This window comes from Vulpes lagopus, chromosome 2 (genome assembly GCF_018345385.1).
Source record: "Vulpes lagopus strain Blue_001 chromosome 2, ASM1834538v1, whole genome shotgun sequence".
Classification (NCBI taxonomy): domain Eukaryota; kingdom Metazoa; phylum Chordata; class Mammalia; order Carnivora; family Canidae; genus Vulpes; species Vulpes lagopus.
Window position 1 is genome coordinate 37,397,342 of NC_054825.1, and position 23,097 is coordinate 37,420,438.

A 23,097-nucleotide genomic window follows, 5' to 3' on the forward strand; every position below is an offset into this window, starting at 1 on the left:
GGAATAAATCCCACTTGGTTGTGGTGAATAATCCTTTTAGTGTACTGTTGGATCCTATTGGTTAGTATTTTGGTGAGAATTTTTGCATCCATGTTCATCAAGGAGATTGGTCTGTAATTCTTTTTGGTGGGGTCTTTGGTTTTGAGATCAAGATAATGCTGGCTTCATAGAACGAGTTTGGAAGTTCCCTTCCATTTCTATTTTTTGGAACAGCTTCAGAAGAATAAGTATTAATTCTTCCTGAAATGTTTGGTAGAATTCACCTGGGAAGCCATCCAGCCCTGGACTCTTGTTTGTTGGGAGATTTCTGATTGCTGCTTCAATTTCTTTGTTGGATATGGGCCTGTTCAGGTTTTCTGTTAATTCCTGTTTCAGTTTTGGTAGTTTATATGTCCCTAGGAATGCATCCATTTCTTCCAAATTGCCTAATTTGTTGGCATATAGTTGCTCATAATATGTTCTTAATAACTGGTTTGTATTTCTTTGGTGTTGGTTGTGATCTCTTTCATTCATGATTTTATTTATCTGGGTCCTTTCTCTTTAGTCTTGCCAGGGGTTTAATCAATCTTATTAATTCTTTCAAAGAACCAGCTCTTAGTTTCATTGATCTGTTCTACTGTTCTTTTGGTTTCTATTTCATTGATTTCTGCTCTAATCTTTATTATGTCTCTTCTCCTGATAGGTTTAGGCTTTATTTGCTGTTCTTTCTTCAACTGCTTTAGGTATAAGGTTTGGTTGTGTACTTGAGACCTTTCTTGTTTCTTGAGAAAGACTTATATTGCTATATACTTCCCTCTTAGGATTGGCTTTGCTGCATCCCAAAGGTTTTGAACAGTTGTGGTTTTATTTTGTTTCCATTAATTTTTAAAAATTCTTCTTAATTTCCTGGTTAACCTACTCATTCTTTAGTAGGATGCTCTTTAGCCTCCATGTATTTGAACTCTTTCCAAATTTCCTCTGTGATTGAGTTTCAGTTTCTAAGCATTGTGGTCCAAAAATAGGCAGGGAATGATCTCAGTCTTTTGGTACCAATTGATACCTGATTTGATCCAGTATGTGATCTATCCTGGAGAATGTTCCATGTGTACTCGAGAAGGATATGTATTCTGTTACTTTAGGATGGAATGTTGTAAATATATCTGTGAAGTCCATCTTTCTTTCTTTGTTGGTCTTCTGCTTAGATGATCTGTTCATTGTAGTGAGTGGAGTGTTAAAGTCCCTTACTATTATTATTATATTATTATTATTATTATTATTATTATTATTATTATTATTATTATTATCATTGTGTTTCTTTATTTTTGTTATTAACTGGCTTATATAATTGGCTACTTCCGTGTTTGGGGCATAAATATTTGCAATTGTTAGATCTTATTGTTGGATAGACCCTTTAATTATGATATAGTGTCTTTCTTCATCTCTTATTACAGTCTGGTTTAAAATCTAATTTGGGGATCCCCGGGTGGTTCAGTGGTTTAGCACCTGCCTTCGGCCCAAGGCATGATTCTGGAGACCCAGGATCGAGTCCCACGTCAGGCTCCCTGCATGGAGCCTGCTTCTCCCTCTGCCTGTGTCTCTGCCTCTTTTTCTGTGTCTCTCATGAATAAATAAATAAAATCTTAAAAAATAAAATAAAATCTGATTTGTCTGATAAAAAGATTGCCTTATCAGCTCTCTTTTGATGTCCATTAGCATGATAAATGGTTTTCCACATCCTCACTTTAAATCTGGAGGTGTCTTTGGGTCTAAATGAGTGTTTTGCAGACAGCACATTGATTGGTCTTGCTTTTTATCCAATCTGATACACTGTGTCTTTTGATTGAGGCATTTAGCCTATTTGCATTCAGAGTAATTATTGAAAGATATGAATTTAGTGCCATTGTATTACTTGCCATTAAAGTCACTGTTTCTGTATTCTGTGACTTTCTGTGTTCTTTTCTGTTCTATGTTTCTTTTGGGCTCTCTCTTTGCTTAAAGGATCCCTTTAATATTTCTTGTGGGATAGTTTGGTGATCACAGAATCTTTTAGTTTCTGTTTGTCCTGGAAGCTTTTTCTCTCTCCTTTTGTTTTTTGTTTTGTTTTGTTTTGTTTTTAAATTTTATATATTTATTCATGACAGACACAGAGGGAGAGGCAGAGAGAGAGAGGCTCCCTGCGGGGAGCCTGACAGGACTCTGAACCAGGAATCCAGATCATGACCAGAGCCAAAGGCAGACACTCAACCACTGAGCCACCCAAGTGTCCCTCTCTCCCTCTATTCTGAATGATATCTTAGCTGGATAAAGTATTCTTGACTGCATGTTTTTCTCATGTAGCCCCCTGAATATATCATTCCAATCCTTTCTGGCCTGCCAGGTCTCTGTTGGTAGGTCAGCTGCCAGTCTAATGTTTCTACCCTTGTAGGTTATGGACCTCTTGTCCTGAGCTGCTTTCGGGATTTTCTCTTTGTCTCTGAAATTTGCAAGTTTCACCATTATATGTCAGGTTGTTGACCTATTTTTATTAATTTTGAGGAGAGTTCTCTGTGCCTCCTGGACTTGGATGCCTGTTTCCTTCCCCAGATTAAGGAAGTTCTCCCCCTATAATTTGCTCCAATATATCTTCTGTCCCTCTCTCTCTTTCCTTTTCTAGGATCCCAATTATTCTAATATTGTTTCACTTTATGGTAGCAGTTATCTCTCGAATTCTCCCCTTGTGATCCAATAGTTTTTTACTTTTCTTTTTCTCAGCTTCTTTATCCTCCATCATTCTGTCTTTTATATCACTAATTTTTTCTTCTTTCTCATTTATCCTAGCAGTTAGAGCCTCCATTTTTTATTGCATCTCATTAATAGCCTTTTTATTTCAACTTGATTAGATTTTAGTTCTTTTATTTCTCTAGAAAGGGATTCTCTAGTGCCTTCTTTGCTTTTTTTTCAAGCCCAGCTAGTATCTTTATAATTCTTATTCTGAACTCTAGTTCCAACATCTTATTTATATCCATACTGATTAGGCCTCTAGCAGTCAGTACTGCCTCTTGTTCTCTTTTTTGAGGTTTTTCTGTCTTGTCATTCTTTCCAGAGACTAAATGAACAAAAGATAAAAATACTAAAATGGCAACAACCCCAGAGAAATATACACTAAACAAATCAGAAAAGACTCAAAACCAAAAAAAAAAAAAGAATATAATCAGACAGGTGAACAGAATAGAGTAATACACTGGATCCTGTGTATATTTTGGTCTGTTAAAAAACTAGGTCCCAAAATGGTAATGAATGAAAAACTTAAATATGTACCCAGAAAAACTAAACACAATGAAAGGATAGAATGTAAACTGTAAAATGAAAATTTTAAAAAAATTTTTAAAGAGTTGCTAAAATAAGAAATTGGTTGAAAAAGGAAAGAAAAAAATTAAAATTGAAAGACTAAAGAATTATGCTATTTTCCCCTAGTGCTGGAGTTTTGCAGTTCTCACAGATCGATACACTTGGTCTTGGCTGGATGTTCTTGCTGATCTTCCCGGTGTTGATTCTCAGGTGTTTTTGCCCCAGGCGGAATTGCACCACCCTTGCCAGGGAGCCAGGCTAAGTAAGCGGCTCCAGATTGCTCCATGTGGCTTTTGTTTCCTGAAGGCTTTAGAGGATGAATGAAAGTGGCCGCCATTGCGGTAAGCTGAAAGCTCAGGGCCCCACTCCTCAGTGCACCCTCAGCGAAAATCAATTAATCACTCCCCTCTCCTTGGTTGAAGGCCACACTCCCGTGCTCATCCGGGCTGTGACTGAGCGTTTCTATCTCAGGCACGTGGCCCCTGTTTTGAGTCTCAAACCCTGCAGAATCCTGCAGCTGGCAACTGCAGCTAGTTCAGCGGGAGGGGGAAGGGGTCTTGTCTTGCTGGTTCTGCCGTTTTGGGGCCCCTGCTGGGAAAGCAGTCCTGATCTGAGAGCCCACTTCTGGGCCAGCTCATTGCAGCCATTTCCCCTGCTCCGATGCTCGGGAATCTGCTGCACTCAGGCACCCTCCTTCTTTCTGTGATCTTGGGGATCTTGAAACCACACTGCCCCACCTAAGATTCTGCCACCACTTCACCATCTAAACACCTTTCAATCAGGGACGTTCCTCACCAGAGCAGAGTTATAAAAGTTCTGATTTAGTGCTCCGCAGCTATACCACTTTCCAGTACCTGACTGACAGAGGCTTCCCCCCCCGACACACACGTCTGTCTACCCATATATCGCATCAGTTTCACTTATATGTACCTTCTACCTTGTAGAAAGTGGTCGCTTTTCTGTTTGTAGAGTTGCAGCTATTCTTTTCTTAGATCTCCAGTTGAGTTCACAAGTGTTCAGAATGATTTAATATCTAACTAAATTCCTGGGAGCAGACAAAAACTAAGGTCTCCTGCTCCTCTGTCATCTTGGATTCTCTCCAGTGCACTAATATTTTGTTGAGGATTTTTGTGTCTGTATCATAAAGGAATATTGGTCTATAGTTTTCTTTTGATGTCTTTATCTGGTTTTGATATCAAAGTAATATTGACATCATAGAATGAGTTGGGAAGTATATTCTATTTTTTGAAAGAGTTTGTGAAGAATTGGTATTAATTCTTACAAATGATTGATAGAGTCTACTAGTGAAGACATCTGGGCCTGGATTTTTCTTTGAGTAGTTTTGTGATTTTTTAGTCTCAACATAGGTCTGTTCATATTTACTGTTTCTTCTTGAATCAGTTTCAGTGGTTTGTATCTGTATTTTAAAGGGATTTAAATGATTTGAGAACTTAGAATTATCCATATTGTTAACATTTTTGGTTTCTTCATTGCTTTGTATAGATTCCTAGTTCTATCTGGTATCATTTTCTGCCAAAAGAATTTGTAGTGCAGGTCTGATGGCGATGAATTCTTCTTTTAGCTTTTTAACATCTGAAGAATTTTTTTAAGGATTTATTTATTTATATGCGAGAGAGAGAGTGTGTGTGTGTGCAGGGGTGGAAGGTGGTCAGAGGGATAGGGAGAGAAATCTCAAGCAGACTCCCCACCAAGCTAAGAACCCACATGCGGCTCCATCCTATGACCCCAAGATCATGAACTGAGCCAAAATCAAGAATCCGACACTTTACTGACTGAAGCACCCAGCACCCTAAGAATTATTTTGCCTTTGTTCTTAACAGATACTTTTTCTGCATATGGAATTCTAGGTTAACATATTTTTCCTTTCAGTTCCTCAAAGATGTTGCTCCACTCTCTTTGGTTCTTATATGTAGTGTGTTCTTTTCTTCTGGCCACTTTCAAGATTGTATTTATCATAGGATTTGAGCAATTTGATTATCATGTGCCTGGCTTTAGTTTTCTTTTTTTTAAAAAAAAAAGATTTTATTTATTTATTTGAGAGAGCATGAGCATGAGCAGGGGGAGCAGCAGGCAGAGGGAGAGGGAGAAGCAGGCTGCCCACTGAGCAGGGGGCCTGATGTAGGACTCAATCCCAGGACCCCGCGAACATGACCCAAGCTAAAGATAGACGCCTAACCGACTGAACCACCTAAGCACGCTGGCTTTAGTTTTCTTTATGACATTTATATCTGGTATTCATTGAGCTTCTTATATTCTAGTATTCATCAAATTTGGAAAGTTTTCAGACATATTTCTTTAAATATTTCTCCTTGCCCGCTCTCCTTTCTTTAGAGACTCCAATTATGTAATTAGTACGCAATTACATACGTACTAGACTGCTTGAAGCCATCAGACAGCTTTCTACGTGCTCTATGCATGTTCTTCACTTTTTTTCTTCTGTATTTTGCATAATTTCTATTGCAATGTTTCCAATTCATTAATATTTTATTCTGAAATATCTACTGTTAATCCCATGCAATGTATCTTTCATCTCATGAAGTTCAGTTTTTATGTTGTCTTTGTTTCTGCTTAGTTTTTTGAACATGAATGTCTTTTTCAATATAGTTATAACTATTTTAATGTCCTTGTTTATGAATTCTAGCATCTCTGTCAGTTCTAGATCAGTTTCAGTCATTGATTATTCTTATTATGAGTTGTATTTTTATTTTTCTTTGTATGCTTGATCATTTTTGTTTTGATGTCAGACACTGTGAATTTTATTTTGCTGGGTATTAGATATTTTTTATATTTCTATAAATATTTTGAGGGTTGTTGTGCAGTTACTTGAAAACAATTTGATCTTTTCAAGTCTTGCTTTTAGTTAGGCAAGACCAGAGCCATGTTTAGTCTAGAGTTAATTTTTTTCCATTACTGAGGCAAGACCTTTTTGAGTACTCTACCCAATGCTCCATGAATTTTGAGGTTTTCCAGTCTGTCTGGTGGGAACATGCAATTATTCCTGGCCTTGTATGAATGCTGAGTTGTGTGTCTTCTTCTTCTTCTTCTTCTTCTTCTTCTTCTTCTTTTTTTTAGCTTCAGTTAGTTTTTTGTTTTTTTGTTTTTTTTATGTCTACAATGGTCAGTGGTCTGCTCAATACCTAAAATGTGCTCTTCAGATCTCTTGAGTTCTCTGTGCAGCTCTCTCCTCTGGTACTATGTCCTTTCAACCTAGCTGCCTTGGTCTCCTCAGTCTGTCAGCTCCATTTCAGCAAATCAGCCTGGTTCAGCTTAGGAGGAGACTCCCAGTGTTATGGCCTGGAAACTAAGGCAGTAAGCTGGGCAATTGTTTATTTTTTTTGTTTCTCCTAGGGATCACTGACTTTTATTACTTAATATTTAGTATCTTGAAAACCTTTGTTTTATACTGAGAGGGGTGGGTTCTGGATTTTATTGTTTGATTTTTGATTGTTTCAAGTGGAGGAGTAAATCTGGTCCCTGTTCTACCTAGGCTATAGAAGGAAGTCTCTTTAGTCTGTTTTAAAGAGTAAGAAAATAGGTGGCTCCTGAGGTTTCCTTTAACTCTGAAATCTTTGATTTTATATTATGTATCATAACAACATCATTTTCTCATCTCTGCAGTTATCTCATTCTCTCCTTACAACACTTAACTATTTGCTGTTTGTGCATAGAAAGTTGCTTGGGATTAACTCTGGGTTATGAATGAACCTTATCTATCATATGAACACATCACGTGAATGATGGCAATCAGGGTGTAACAACTGAAAAAAGGATGTTTTCTCCAACATACTTAATGTATTTAGAGCTGTTATAATCTAGTCTTTTAGGATTTGGCTAAAGAGTTCCCTTCAGGAACTAGGCAAGTAAGACTTTAATTGATACCTTTTATTTTTAACAATCACAGAACCATGCAAATAACATTTATATTCTAAAGTAATTTTTGCTTTCAGCAACTTTTATTTCAGTGAGTAATACTCAGTTGTAAGAGATTTAACTGAAAGGTAAGCATGTAAGGTGTTAAAAACCCATATTTTGCTTAAGGGAGGGAAAATACAGAACTTGGCTTTAATAATGATGCGGGAACTGAGCTAGCTGCACAAGGCATAGTTGACAGTCCCGCAAAAAATCCCCCACCCAGGGTGGTATATGTGTGATATTCTTCAGGAAGTTTCCAGTTGTCTTCATGTTAATACCTTGCTAGAGGGAAAAAGCAATCTGTAACTTAACAATGGCAAGACCTCCAGTATCTTGTAGGTCCTCCTTAGCATATGAAAATCCTTCTGAAATCTCCATTTTTGCTTAACCTCCCCCAATTCTTCAAGTATATAATCAGCCACCCCTCACAGGCTCTGGGCAGCCGCTCTTCCTGTCCACAGCTCCTGTCCCGTGCGTGCTTTAATAAAACCACCATTTTGCACCAAAGACGTCTCAAGAATTCTTTCTTGGTCATCGGCTCTGGACTCCACCCATATTCCAAAACCTCATCAATAATACCACTTAATTGTTATAGAACCCTAATTAAACCTTTCATTTTTGAGCTTATTTGTCCTATCCAAAATGAAGATAGTATCAATACTCTTTTAAAAGGATGACATAGGAAATATATACAAATACTTTATAAACCAGTATTTTTCAGGATTTTTGGGACGCAGCCCCCTTATAAATAAATATTATTTGGAGATCTGATACATATACATACATATAATTGCAATACAAAACTTACTATATGTGGTGTAGACTGGTATTTCCTGTTCTATTTCACTGAAAAGTAAACCTTTATTTAGTTATGAATGACCCACTAAATGAGTCGTATTGCACAGTTTAAAAATATATTGTCTATATAAAGAAAAAACTATGAGGTACCATATTAACAAAAGGTAGAGGTATAGAATAAATACTATAATAAATACTGTTATAGTATTTATTATAAATACTGTTATTTATAAATACTGTTATCAAATTTCATTTCAAAATAGTTTGACTATAGTATAGTTAAATCGTGTCCCGTATTTTTTCCATTAGCATCTTTACCATAAGCATTTTTTTATTTTATTATTATTATTTTTTAAGATTTTATTTATTCATGAGAGACACAGAGAGAGAGAGAGAGAGAGAGAGGCAGAGACACAGGCAGAGGGAGAAGCAGGTTCCATGTAGGGAGCCTGACCTGGGACTAGATCCTGGGTCTCCAGGATCAGGCCCTGGGCTGAAGGTGGTACTAAACTGCTGAGCCGCCCAGCATTTTTACTGCATAGCTAATTGGCTGTAAAGCAACTTAACATTAAAGATAAAATCATGAAAACAAAAAAAGAGGGACATTTATTAAAAAGGACATAATGAATAACAAAATTTAAAAGACTATTGTATAATACAGAATATTTATGTTTAAAATATGTGTAGATTCATGGCAATATTACAGAAATAACTGATTTTATTTTGTGGATTGTACCTAAGCAATTGTCCTCGTCTTCTGTTCATAGTGTTACACTTTTTTTTTTTTTTTTTTTGGCTTGTTGATTCATGTCCTTGTTCAGCATTGCGTTTTGTTTTTCCTGAAATTTTTTTCCTTCATTAAAAAGAGGCATCAGTTTCCCAATACTAGGATACATATTGTAACTGAGCTATCTATTGTATTGTGAAAGTCTTCTACACTGTTGTTTGTTCTTGGCATATTGTTAGGCGTCCATTGATAGACATTCCAAAGTTCTGTGGGAAATGTAGGTTCAAAACTCTACCACTGTATAGACCATTATAAAGGCTAAGATTTATATAATATAAAAACAGGAGTACTGCATCAATGGAGAAGTGAAACCAAACTGTCAACCAGTTATTTTTTAATCTTTTAGAGCAGAATTGCCTTATGGCCTATTAGTTATGCAGCAAAAATGCTTTTGGCAAAGATGCTTATGCAAAACTACCTAGAACCTAGTTAAGTATGTATAGCTTTATTAACTAATACAAGATTATGGCTCTACATTTTCAGTTTTAGTCTTTCTTTTCCCTAATAAGGCTAGTAATAACTTATAGATAGTTAAAAGAAATACTTCTGAGTTTTATCTTTCAAATAATGACATTCAAGTCATTTCTTATACTAAGAATTATGGTTTTGAGACATGGTAGAATCCTAGGGCTAATATTAACTTTGCATCTTTTTTAAATGTGATACTTCTCTTTATATTGGAATTTTTTCCCTTTTTTTCCTACATCACTTAAAACAAGATTTACAATCAGTAAAACAGATGTCATCCTATTAAAACTTCCTTGTAGTGAATTAAAATTTTCATGATACTTGCTTGTCATTTGGTTAAAGAAAGCAATAAATGGCTAAGGGTAGTTAAGTCCATTATTTGTGGTCTACTAGCCATAAGAAGTTTGAATCTGTCTTACATTTTTATACAGATATGTGCCACAAGGAAAGAGAAAGAGAGAAGAAGGGAAGGGAAGGGAAGGGAAGGGAAGGGAAGAGGGAAGGGAAGAGGGAAGGGAAGAGGGAAGGGAAGAGGGAAGGGAAGAGAGAAGGGAAGGGAAAGGAAGAGAGAAGGGAAGGGAAGGGAAGAGAGAGGGAAGGGAAGAGAGAGGGAAAGGGAAGGGAAAGGCATTCAGGCTTTCTTGATCACTAAGAAAGTGATAGGACTAATGTTCCCCAGTGATCCTCCATAGGTTCTGCTGCACTGGTGGAAACCATCTCTATTAAAAACCTGCTGGAGTATCACATATCCTTCCTGACAAATTCTTTGTTAGAACAAAAGTTCACTCTGCAGCGGAGGCCTCCTTTTCCCCTGTCTCCTAAATTTTAACATTCTCTATTTATTGAATTAAAGATCTTTAGTTTAAAAAGAAATACGAAAGAGCTCACACCATACCATAACCAGTAGTATGTGATTATAAGTGATTTTTTGCATTTTTTCCCAGTAGATAAACATTAAAATGGTCTTGTTTTTTCTTTAAATAGACTCTAAGCCTTTCTAGACTTGTAGGAAATCTGTTGCTGTGTAATACAGTGGAAAGAATTATATGATCTAATGTTCAAATAATCTGTGGGAGGACTTTCGATGTTAAGTGCTTCTTAATATGTTTTCCAGATGTTTGTGACCTTTTGGAATTGTCCCTCCCCTCACACACACACTTAATTTTAAGGCTCTTATATTGGTTGAGTTTAACCATAGAAATTAATGAAGTAGAATGCTTGAATTAAATGAACTGGAAGAAAATATCTCTCTCTCTAGTAAGCCATTATCAATATAACAAAAACAATTTATGGAAACTCAGTTCCCAAATGGTGATATGCTCTAGGTTGGAAATGGCATATTAATCTGAATACTATATTAATAAAGAGTTATAAAAAAAAAGAGTTATAAGTGATACAGTTTTCAAGTAATTAGAAATAGTAGTATCTGTGTAACACAAAGCATGCTAAACATAATTTTAGTGTTTCTTTGATTCATTCAGGAGGTTATGGATGCGTAGACATTCTGGTTACAAGTATTACACGTGGCATTTTAGTTTTCTGTAAGGTATTTCTCTTAATACTTTCTCGGCATTTACTGAATATTCTACATTGTATTAGCACTTCTCGCGGTGTTCTACATATAGTAGTCACATTGCTAAGTTTACTGAAACTATCAACAAATTGATATGCTTAAGGAAATAAGATTCTGATTGATTCTCTCTGTTTCTTTCAGAAAAATCATCACCCAAATAATGGAATTTTATCTGATTCTGTAGGGATCAGATTTCTTTATTCTGGATATCATGGTAACAATACAGGAAGTATGCACTCTTTCTCATTTCTGCAAGTAGTCATCACTGCTGAAGGAAGACATTTTTTAAGCTGTAGCAGAGTTCGTTTTGGTACCTTTAGTGGAAATTCTGATTTTGCTTTTAATTTTTGATAACCTTTTGCTAAAGGTATGAACAACCAAAGAACTTATCTCATCAGGCAAGTCCACATTAATAAGAATGCCTAGAAGAGGACTGATTCTTCAGACCCGGACCCACTGGCTCCTGTTGGGTCTTGCTTTACTCTGCAGTTTGGTATTATTTTTGTACCTTCTGGAATGTGCCCCCCAGACAGATGGAAATGCACCTCTTCCTGGTATTATTGGGGAAAATTATGGTAAAGAGTATTATCAAGCCCTCCTACAGGAGCAAGAAGAACATTATCAGACCAGGGCTACCAGTCTAAAACGTCAAATTGCCCAACTAAAACAAGAATTACAAGAAATGAGTGAGAAGATGAGATCATTACAAGAGAGAAAGAATGTAGGGCCTAATGGCATAGGCTATCAAGGCAACAAAGAACAAACACCTAGTGATCTTTTAGAGTTTCTTCATTCCCAGATTGACAAAGCTGAAGTTAGCATAGGAGCCAAATTACCTAGTGAGTATGGAGTCATTCCCTTTGAAAGTTTTACTTTAATGAAAGTATTCCAGTTGGAAATGGGTCTCACTCGCCATCCTGAGGAAAAGCCAGTTAGAAAAGACAAGCGAGATGAATTGGTAGAAGTTATTGAAGCTGGCTTGGAGGTCATTAATAATCCTGATGAAGATGAGGAACAGGAAGATGAGGACGGTCCCCTTGGAGAGAAAATGATATTTAATGAAAATGACTTTGTAGAAGGTAATGTGAAAAATATAATTCATAATAATATAATTATATAATTATAATAATACAATTCATAATTACATTAGTATGACAATGCTGGTGATATAGTCAGTCATTATAGTATTGAAATATTTAAGTTATTACCCACTTCATTCTACCAAGAGTTTGAAGTGGCTTTTAAAAAAAATGTTATAATGTGACCATAATAAAATAGAGGAGCAGGGAAACAGAATAAATCTAGGTTTATATAGAAGAATACTATATAGGGATCAAGTTAAAGGATTCTTAGGGGTATGTATGTATTTGTACATATATGTATTTACATTCCTCTCTTATCTGGTCTTGATGTTACTTTTTTGCATTTTTCAAAATGTGTAAACTAAGGTTCATGATTTGAAAACCATTCGATAAAGGAAAGAAAAAACCCTAATTTAGTAGATTGATGGATATTCTGTATTTTAGAGGGCGGCAAAGCACATGTCAGAACATCATGAGGGCACACATAGTTTTGAAAAGCTTATTTGGCATTTGGAAAAGTAAAGAAATAACCTGTTTTCCTAATAGAGACTGCAAAAAGGGCATAAGATTTATACATATCAAGATGGGGAATGACTCAAAAGTTGAGGAACACTTCTGTAAACTTAAGATATTTGCTGATTGATATAAACAGAAATACAGATCCCCACCCCTCGCCATCTTAATACCTCCTGCTAGATACTTAATTACAAACTTAAAACCATTTTGGATATAAATCTCTCCTAAAAGTTCTCTTTGCTTGATTTTTAAACAGTATACCACATGTAGTTTCTTTGGCCTGGAATCGTCCTGGATAGCACTTGCTATAATATAGTAGTACCTTAAGACCTTTGGAGGCCATCAGGAAAGGCATTGTGCTTTTCCATGGTACTTCAGCTGTCTTTTCATTGTAGCCACTTCTGTTTTCTGTTGTCACTTTTACTACAATTTTGGATGGCTTGTTTCTCTCAAAACTCTTCAAATTTTTTTCCAAGCTCAGCCTTTTATCTTTTCACCATATTTGTAGCTTATGGTAGAATTGGAAGCTGCTGAGGAAATAAAGTATAAAATGTCTTCACATCTGCCTAAAAAAGAAAGGAAGCCACATCAGTTTTATATTCTACAACTTCAGCTTATCTCATAACTCTCTTTAGATTCTTTCACTGACAGGATTTTTCTCTGTATGGGACGGGACATATTTTGTCCCCCACTTTTCTTTCACTCTGCTACTCCCTGACAAAAAGAGAAAAAAAAAAAAAATACTGATTATTCAGTAACTCCTAGGCCTCTTGCAGACTTTAGCTTAGATGTCACTTCACTTAGAAGTCTCTCCAACCTACAGGTCTTAAGATAACAGTGCTTCCTCTGTGTTCTTATAACCTCTACCTTGTATCCCCTCTCATAGCACTTGTCATAGTATATGGTGTTGCCCATTTCCTGATTTGTAGTTCTCTTAAGCTGTACGCCTCAGGAGAGAGTGGGATTGGTCTGTCTTGTTCATTGTTTTATTCCCAGGCATTGACTGACTCACACATTTACTTCTCTCTCTCCTGAATGTCACACTTAAAAGTCATTTTGCCCAGTTGACTTACAAACTTTTCTCCGTGAAATATCTCAGATCACCAAGTTTAAATTGGAACTAATTTTTCTTTGTCTGACTTCACTCTCTTCAGAAAGAGAGAGAGAGAGAGTGTAGAGTGAGATATATATCACTGTATTGTTTTTATTTCCTTATTTTTCTGTTTCCTTCACCAGACTGACTTCCTCAAAACCAGGACTGTATCATCCTCTTTATACCACCAATGAGTGACAGAAAGGCACTCCATTCATTTTAATTGAACCAAACCGAGCAATAGAAGTTTTGACTCTCAGGTCTAGAATTTAATTTTGGTAGAAGTAATTTATTTTCATTATATAATTATTGTGTGGATAGGCTCTACTACTAAAAAAAAAAAATGTGAAAAGGAATAATTGTGATTTGGAGCATATTTATAGATTGAATAATAGAGCAGTTTGAACATTTTCTAAATCTCTCCTTTTAAGAAATAATTGTTTTTACAGATGTACAGTGGGATTATTTTCACAAAATGATTGAAAACATTACCTGTCTGTTTTGGTACTCTGGATCTTTGAGTAAAATCAGTATTCACATCGAATTTACAAACTTTGACATAGAGACGTCTTTGTCCCTAACTCTTTCCTTTAGGTTATTATCGCACCGAGAGAGATAAGGGCACACAATATGAACTTTTTTTTAAGAAGGCAGACCTTATGGAATATAGACATGTGACCCTCTTCCGCCCTTTTGGACCTCTCATGAAAGTGAAGAGCGAGATGATTGACATTACTAGATCAATTATTAATATCATTGTGCCACTTGCTGAAAGAACTGAAGCATTTGCACAGTTTATGCAGAACTTCAGGTAATTCTCAGGGCTTAATGATTTGGCTAAGCACTCCTAAAAAATCAGATTTCATGCAGAATTTACTTAATTTATCTTCACTGAGTGTGATTACTTAGAATTACAAAGTAATTTTATAGGCTTTGGAGAATTTTAATTTTTGATATTTTCTTTTTTATAAAGCATGTATTAAATATTGTGTTATTGACAGTTTGAACTTTGAAATAGAGAGTGATAACTATTAGAAACTACATTTGATGACCTTTATAATTGTGTGTGAATTCATTTTAGTGCAAATTGAATTTTTAAAAATAACTTTATTGAGGCATAATTTACATACAGTAAAACCCACATATTTTAAGAATACAGGTTTCATGACTTTTAACAAATCTCTACACTCATAATTGCTAATCAACATGTAAGACATTATTATTTGCCAGAAAATTCCCTTGAGAACGATTGGAATTTTAAAATTGAAATAAATTTTAGAAATATAAACATTCAACTAAAAATGGGAGAGTTGGGACACCTGGAGTGGCTCGGCGTTCAAGCATCTGCCTTTGGCTCGGGTCATGGTCCTGGGGACCCGGGATTGAGTCCCACATTGGGCTCCCTGCAGGGAGCCTGCTTCTCCCTCTGCCTGTGTCTCTGCCTTTCTCTCTTGGTCTCTCATGAATAAATAAATAAAAACAAAAAAAAAAATGGGAGAGTTATTCCATCTTGAGAAGCAGAGACTTTAACGATTTTTAAAAGAAGTTTTTCCTTTTTTTAATCAGTAAATGTGGATATTTTTAAATGCTAAAACATTAAAAAAAATTAACTAGTATACATTAGGGTAGATATTTGAGGAAAATTTTGCCTTTTTGTTTTAATTTAACAATTGCCATGTTTTTAATATTTTAATATGCTAGTTTTAATGCTTTATAATCCCAGTCTTCATTCTCATATTAAAATTATTGTATTTAAAAGTTAATGCTGTTCTGTAGCAGAATATCTAGAAATTATGCTTCCAAATGAGTTTTCCCTATTTGAAATAGCTCACTTGAGATCTGATTTCCTAAAGCATTTTTTTACTGCCTTTCTTGGAATTGCTTTCAGATGCTACATTATTCTTTACAGTAAGTAATCTCAGCCATGGCAAATATTTATTCCTTGATGATAGGTATAATGTGGAATTGCCAGCCTAAGGACAAAATAACTCTTGACCAACAACTTGAATATTTATTTGGTTGGTTTTGAACTGATTAGACTTATTTCCTTAAGTAGCTTGTAATTTGTTTCTGAAGGCAATACCAAAGCAAAAGTTCAAAAAATATTTTGAAATATGGCAACTTCCATGGACCTCCAAGGGCTATATTCATTTGCTTATGTTGTTATACATTTGCTCTCACGCCTTTAATAATTCAGCAGTATTGCCACTTTTATATTAAGGCTTCATGCAGTGTCATTCTAAATGAATAATGCCTCATTTGTTTTATTAAAGCTTCATGTGATTGCTTTCTGAATGAGTTATGCCTTATGTATTTTCTTGAGTGAACTTTATTTTTTAATTCTGTTAGGGATGTGTGTATTCATCAGGACAAGAGAATTCATCTCACAGTGGTGTATTTTGGTAAAGAAGGACTATCTAAAGTCAAGTCTATCCTAGAATCTGTCACAAGGTTGGTGAGCCATGTCCAAATTGAAGTCCTTGATATATAACATTAAAAGAATGAAAATTTTAGATATTTAATGAGTTAATTTTGAATAGCTGCTATTTAAAAGTTGGCTGAGCACATGAGTGGTGGTGCTAATAAGTTCCTCATTTCAATCCCTCAGTTTACTCATGCAACTCTAAATGATTCATCTTCCCTGTCCCTTTTAGCAGACACCCTGGCATGATCTGGGCATTCTCACTCTGTGGCCCACCCAACTTCTGTTTCTTTGCCCTCCATTTATTACTTCTTCATTCCCTTCTGTTAGACTCTTCTCCTTTTTCTAAATCTAATCCCTTAACTTTGATATCATCTCCTGAGCTTTTCTCTCATTTGTCACTTTTCTTTCCTTCCATTTTCCCAAGTTCCTTCTTCTTGCCCTGCAAATGATGCTTAGGTCTCTCCTGTCCTCAAGCCACCACCACCTGACTCTGTAGTACCAGTAGCTACTGGTAGGTTTCTGTCCTTTCATAGCTAAATCTCACAGAACAGTAGTTATCTAATCAGACAACTTATACAGTACCTGGCACATAGTAGGTACTCAGAGGTTTGAATGATTTAATTAATAATTCGTTAATACTCCAGTATTAATTCTATAGCTTTCCAGCCTTTTCATCTCTAAGTTATGGGCCCAAAGTTATGACCTAATTGCCAAACTTAACCTTTCTCTGTCATCCTCTTTGATCCACTTTTTTACATTTGATGCCTAACCAATACTTCCTTCTTGACATGTTTGTAAAATGTATATAATTTGTAAATATAAATATGTTACAATGTGAGATATTAGTTGATTGTCTTTTTGGACCAAGCCAACTCTGTATCCTTTACCTGCTTCTTTACCTTTCTGCTAGTTTTGGCCATTCCCTAAGAGTCCAGATTTGGCCGGCCATTCTTCTCGAATCGTTCAACTAACATTCATTGAGTCCCACCGACTATGTTCCAGGTACACTGCTTGGGAGTCTGACTAGGGTGGTTGGAATAGACGGGCACAGAAGAGGGTGTTACAAGCCCCTACTCAGAAGGGACTCTTACAGCACATGTATAAAAAACAAATACTGTCTTTTCTCCCCCTACACATTAGCTGCTTCTCCTGGTGGCCCTCTTTCTGTTCAGACTGACCATTCTCATGATCCCCTGAGCTTAATGCCTGAGAGCTAGCATCTTTCATTCTTTACTTCTAGTCAGTTCTTGCTAACTACACAGGACCTCTTCCCTGTTGTTTCCTTGCTGTTGCCACCACCCTAACCCAAATTCCCCTCCCCTTTCTTCCCTTCTCATCCCTTTTTATCATTTTCAGGTCACCTACTAAGTGCCAGCACTTACATCGGCACTACTGAAGTTGTCCCTGCATTAATTAAGACTCCTCTGTGGCACATGATGGAAACCTATCTTGAACTGGCTTAAGGAAACTAGGAGTGTTATGGAAGAATCTTGGATAGCTCCCAAACTAAAGGGATTATTATAGCCAAATTTGGATAAGAAAACCAAAACAGCTTTGATATCTTAGGGACTGGAATCAGAGACTTGAATACCATGAAAATTCTCTTGTTGTCTTCTTGTCTGTTTTTCTCTGCATGTTGACTTCATTCTCCTATTGCAGATTGGCTTCTTCCACATGTGAGGTATATGGCTGTTGGCGGCTTTGGGCTCACATCTTCTCAGCTTTGCCATCAGAGAGGAAAGAGCTTTCTCCCAGATCCAGTTGAGAAAAGCCCAGGGAAGGAGTTTTGCCCATTCTTGAGCGGGTCACTATGGCCAGGTGGGGTGGGGGTATTGTGATTGTCCCAGCCTGAGTCTGGTCTCCACCCTTAGGAAATTACTGTGGTTGGGAGTGTTCTACGATTAGTTCCTCCACCGGGTGCTGGGAGTGTGAGGTAATAATCAGTTTTCCCGAAAGAAGGAAGAGATTTACATCCCATGAGAAGATCAGTGTGGCCATTCAGAGCATGTGGAGTCCACTGTATACACTATTTGAGCATTTGCTTCCATCTCTCCATTCCCCATCCTATACTGTTTTAAAGAGTAATCTTCCTTAAATGTGCCTTTTTGACCTGGCCATACCCTAGCACAGCAGTTCTCCAACTTTAACATCAGAGTCACCTGGAGTAACTTGTCCCAAGAAAGACACAGATGCTCAGAATTACTCCTAATATCTGATTCAGGGGTTTAGGGTGGGGCCCAAAAATTTGCATTTCTAATGGTTTCCCAGGGAGGGCTGATGCTATGGGTGAGGGGACTTTACTGTGAGAACCGCTGCCCTGGCAGAAAAACTCCTCCTTGCCTTGAGGACACTGACCAACTTCTTTTACTTCTCACAGAAGGCACTCCTCAGTCTGACCCTTTTCTGGTCTTCTCTCTCATTGTTACCATTTTAGGATCCCTTTGTTCTAATCTGATTTGTCTGATACCTGTTCTCTAAAATGCTTTCTACTTTCTTACCTCTGTGCTTTTGAGAATAATTAATTGGCATAACCTTTAAACTCACTACTGACTTTAGGATTTTAGTCAAGGCATAACTTAAATTCTGCTTCTAACATCTTCTCTAACTACTCTCAGACAAAAGCAATCTTTTTTCTCAGAACTGCTATTCATTCGTTCATTTAGCAAATATTTATTGAACTCCTACTCTTTGAGGAGGCACACTGTATCCACAGTAATGAACAAAACAAAATCCCTGCTTTCATGGTGTTTACATTCCAATGGGGGAGACACTCAAAGAAACATGTCTGGTGGTGCTGAGGAAAACAAAGCTGGGCGGGGGAATAGATTAAAGAGAGAGGTTGGAGCAACTTCACAAATGGTATGAAGGGTATCCCTTTGATGTGTGAGCAAAGATCTGAAAAACACAGGAGCATTCTTTGTGTGTACCATTCATATGCAATGCATTGTTTATTACCAAACATTATAGCCATTTTTCCATGTATAATTTCTTATCTGCCCAATAAGTTCTCAAGATCCCGAAGGGCAGTGACCCCTCAACACTTTTTAAGCTGATACCACCAGCATGTTGCCTCAAATATGGACAATTATTGAATATCTGTTCCTGATGATGATCATACATGTGAAGCTGATGATTTCCTTTCCCTGTATGACTGTAGAACCAAAATTTTAAAATACTTGAAGTATAAAACACATTTTGTAAGTTTTGTTGAAAGAACAGAGTTGTTAAACTTTAAGTGGAATTTATCCTTTGTTGTATATGCTTTTCTCCTAGTGAGTCTAATTTTCACAATTACACTTTGGTCTCATTGAATGAAGAATTTAATCGTGGACAAGGACTAAATGTGGGTGCCCGAGCTTGGGACAAAGGAGAGGTCTTGATGTTTTTCTGTGATGTTGATATATATTTCTCAGCCGAATTCCTTAACAGCTGCCGGTTAAATGCTGAGCCAGGTGCGTAGAATGTTGGTAGATGATCTGAGTGTAGAAATTTAGAACAGTGTCCCATATTTTGAATCAAGTTAATTATGTTTTCTTGGGATGCCTGAGTGGCTCAGTGGTTGAACATCTGCCTTGGGCTCAGGGCGTGATCCTGGGGTCCTGCAACCAAGTCCCATATTGGGCTCCCTGCAGGGAGCCTGCTTCTCCCTCTGCCTGTGTCTCTGCCTCTCTTTCTCTCTCTGTGTGTGTCTCTCATGAATAAATATATGAAATCTTTTTTAAAAAATTAATCATTTTTTCTTAAAGTCATATTTGGCATACTTTAACTGAAGTATTAAGTAGAAAAGTGAAAATTTGCCTCTCTGAAGTCTGAAGTTCATACCCTTGTTCTCTTGTGGCCCAGTTCCATTGCCAACATTTGAATCCAAATAAACAAAAGCAAAGAAAATCTTAAGATTGACAAGGAGGAAGGAGCATTTAATCAAAAAAAAAAAAAAAAAAAAAAGAGCCAAGCAGACAATGTGGAGATGTGTGAGAGTCAGAAGCACTCTACCTCAGACAGGTGGTGCCAAGACAGAGGCACACACACATGAAGAAGCCTAGATATAGATGGTGCTTGGTGTCCATACTATGTATTTGGGGATGATTTATTAAGTTGGCTTTATGTTATAAGTATTTTTTTGAAAATGTATGAGCAGATGACATTTTTATAAATCAAATCTTACTTTAAATGTGAAAAGGAAGTTTTCACATGTACCCCCCCAAAAAATCCTCCACTAAATGTTTTTTGTGTAGAACTATTCATATCATGCAGATTATTACCCTGTTAATTATTTTTATTAGGGATAATTGTCAGGAACTCTTTGAGAGCCTAGTGAATAAATGAGAATTAGGTTTACTTTTGTTACACCAGACAGCATGAAGTTCACAATGTGGAATTTGAAGGAAACATATTTGCTCAATGTAAAAGAAATATTTTAATGTCTTAAAAATAGATTTGCCTGTGAGAATTGAGCTCCCCATCCCTCAGTGAGTTTTAACAAAAGTGAGATGAGCATCTAGTAGGGATCTTGTAATGGGAAGGATGCCACATTGCCACAGGTACTTGACAGTTCCTCAGCACCTCCTATTATCACATCTGATTGAGGCCAGGCTTAGCAGGGGGTTCTCTATAGAGGAGAGATGGGCTCCTGAGTCTTTATAGTCCCCTCAGTGCTGTCAATTTGAATGCTAATGATAAGGCCTTCTACAGAGGCTGTTAGATCAGGTATTTTTAACTCTTCCCAACTTTCCCAAATCTATCTGCACTTCCATATTTTAATTATTCTCTACAAATCTGTTCATTGTATAGTATCCTTTGGATTTACTGTTTCTATGACTTGTTTTGAGGGGTGGATTTAACAGACATTCCTAAGTTCTTGGTGATTGTCAGAGGTTAACCTATGTCTATCACTGCTACTAGATGAAATGATGAGTAATAAATAGCTCACCTATTGAATAACTGAGAGAGCACCTTTGTGTATCTCTCCAAAGTCAAAGGGAGTAAATGTGTGTAACACCCTTTAGTCTGTTTTTTAGTCTATTATAGGTTATAATTTCGTAGCTTGTCTTACTGATACGTTGTAAAACCATCATTATGTTCATCAAATCAGCATGATGTTTAGTAGCCTGAAAATTGACAAAACAGAATATTGATAAAGTCATATTTATGTGACCAAAGAAAGACTTTAATTAGATAATGATAACACAATACTAATCAGTTTTTTGTTTTATGACTTTGTTGTGTGATGTAACCATATATTTTAATTTATAGGTAAGAAGGTGTTTTACCCTGTGGTGTTCAGTCTTTATAACCCTGCCATTGTTTATGCCAGTCAGGACATACCACCACCTGTGGAGCAGCAGCTGGTAAGACTCATTGTCAGTTGTGAAAGGCCACTAAGATCCTTGCTAGGTTCCATTATGTTTGTTTCACAAGTAGAAAAGAAAGTTTCAACAGAAAACTGTAGTTAGGTTTTTTTTTTTTTTTTTTTTTTTCAGATTTTATTTATCTGACAGAATACAAGCAGGGGGAGCAGCAGAGAGAAAGGGAGAAGCAGGCTCCCCACTGAGCAAGGAGCCCAATGTGGGGCTCACTCAGCACCCCCAGATCATGACCTGAGCCAAAGGCAGGTATTTAACTGACTGAGCCACCCAGGTGCTCCCCAAAACTGTAGTCATTATAAATACATTTCATAGTCTCTTTTACCCCCCCCCCCATAAGATGCTTTCCCATTTATTGTTTTAGAATTAAATATCATTCTAGAAGGGAAAAGAAGTTGAGGGCACAGAGAAAACTTAATGTTCTAGAATATGAAAATTTTAGTCACTTTTGCCAATCTATTTTCAGTAATACTAAAAATAAATTTTACTTTTAAAATATTAACTAGAAATTAAACTACTAAATAAACTAAGAAGGAACAATATTCTGTGGGAAATTGCTTAAAAAGTCATGGCATGGGAATGCCATAGAACAGAACTTATTAATAGAGTTATATAAGCTTTTGGGATGCCTGGATGGCTCAGCGGTTGAGCCCTGCTTTCCTCTCAGGGTGCGATCCTGGAGTTTGGGGATCGAGTCCCACATCAGGCTCCCGAAGGAGAGCCTGCTTCTCCCTCTGCCTATGTCTCTGCCTCTGTGTGTGTGTGTGTGTCTCTCATGAATGAATAAATAAAATCTAAAAAAAAAAAAAAAAAAAGAATTATATAAGTTTTTTAAATTTTAAATAAACATTATGTTAGAATAATTCAGATTTACAGAAACGTTGGAAAGATAGTATAGAGCGTTCCTGTAGTTCACCCAGTTTTCCCTAAGATTAATATCTTATGTTACAATTTGTCAAAATTAGAAATTAACATTAGGTTTTTGTAGATTTAGGATTTCACCAATTTTTCTACTAATGTCTTTTTCCTGTTCAGGTTCCAGTCCAGAATACTATATTGCACTTAGTCTAATCTTTTATTGTTAACATTATATAAAAATGGAAACAAATGAACTAAGTCAATTTAAGATGTTAAAAAAATAACTCTGAGGAAAGAAATACAGATAAGGCAGAAATTAAGGAACCAAAAATAATAGTTTAACTAATATATAGGAGCTTATTCTTTGTGTGCAAAAAAATTTTTTTGATCAAAGTAGGCAGGTTTGGGGTAAAAGGAAAATACAACAACTGAGAGAAATCAATTTTATATGGTAAATTTTAAAAATTCTAAAAAGATTTGAGAATTTATAAACTATTAATATGAGCAGAGTTTGTTAGCATTTTATAAATAAAATGTGTATCTTTCCAAAGTCTTATAAATAAGAGATGGAAGCTCTGAAAAGACTAAGAAACACTTAAAAAATTAGAACAGTTATCAAAAAATTACCCTCGGGTGCATAGATTATACCTATGTTTTACTGGTGATTTTTTCCAAACTTTTGAAGAACAGGTTAAATTAGTTCCATATGATCTACTTAATAAATTATATGAAGCCAACATTTTCCTCAGACCAACACTCTAAAAAGAAGAAAGCGTATTAGCATTGCAGAATGAGAAAAGTGCCTTGGTAGAAGATTTTGAGAAATTCATATAAAATGACAGTAGTTGGCATAGGATTGACAGAGGAGAGAAGAATCTGGAACATGTTCAAGAGA

General features: G+C 36.2%; 1 protein-coding gene across 9 annotated transcripts in view; it reads left to right on the forward strand.

Moving 5' to 3' along the window:
- Positions 1-23,097, forward strand: part of CSGALNACT2 (chondroitin sulfate N-acetylgalactosaminyltransferase 2) — a 55,185-nt gene that overhangs the window by 16,025 nt on the left and 16,063 nt on the right. Inside the window, exons 2-6 of one of the 9 annotated variants that reach the window (XR_005986156.1) lie at positions 11,007-11,944; positions 14,151-14,367; positions 15,906-16,007; positions 17,641-17,799; positions 19,255-19,370. Coding sequence is in view for 8 of the 9 variants with exons in the window: in XM_041744754.1 (XP_041600688.1) it covers positions 11,284-11,944; positions 14,151-14,367; positions 15,906-16,007; positions 19,255-19,433; positions 21,235-21,329 (1,254 nt within the window). In the remaining variant the exon portion in view is untranslated. The other 8 variants (XM_041744758.1, XM_041744757.1, XM_041744754.1 and 5 more) reach the window with 8 other exon arrangements.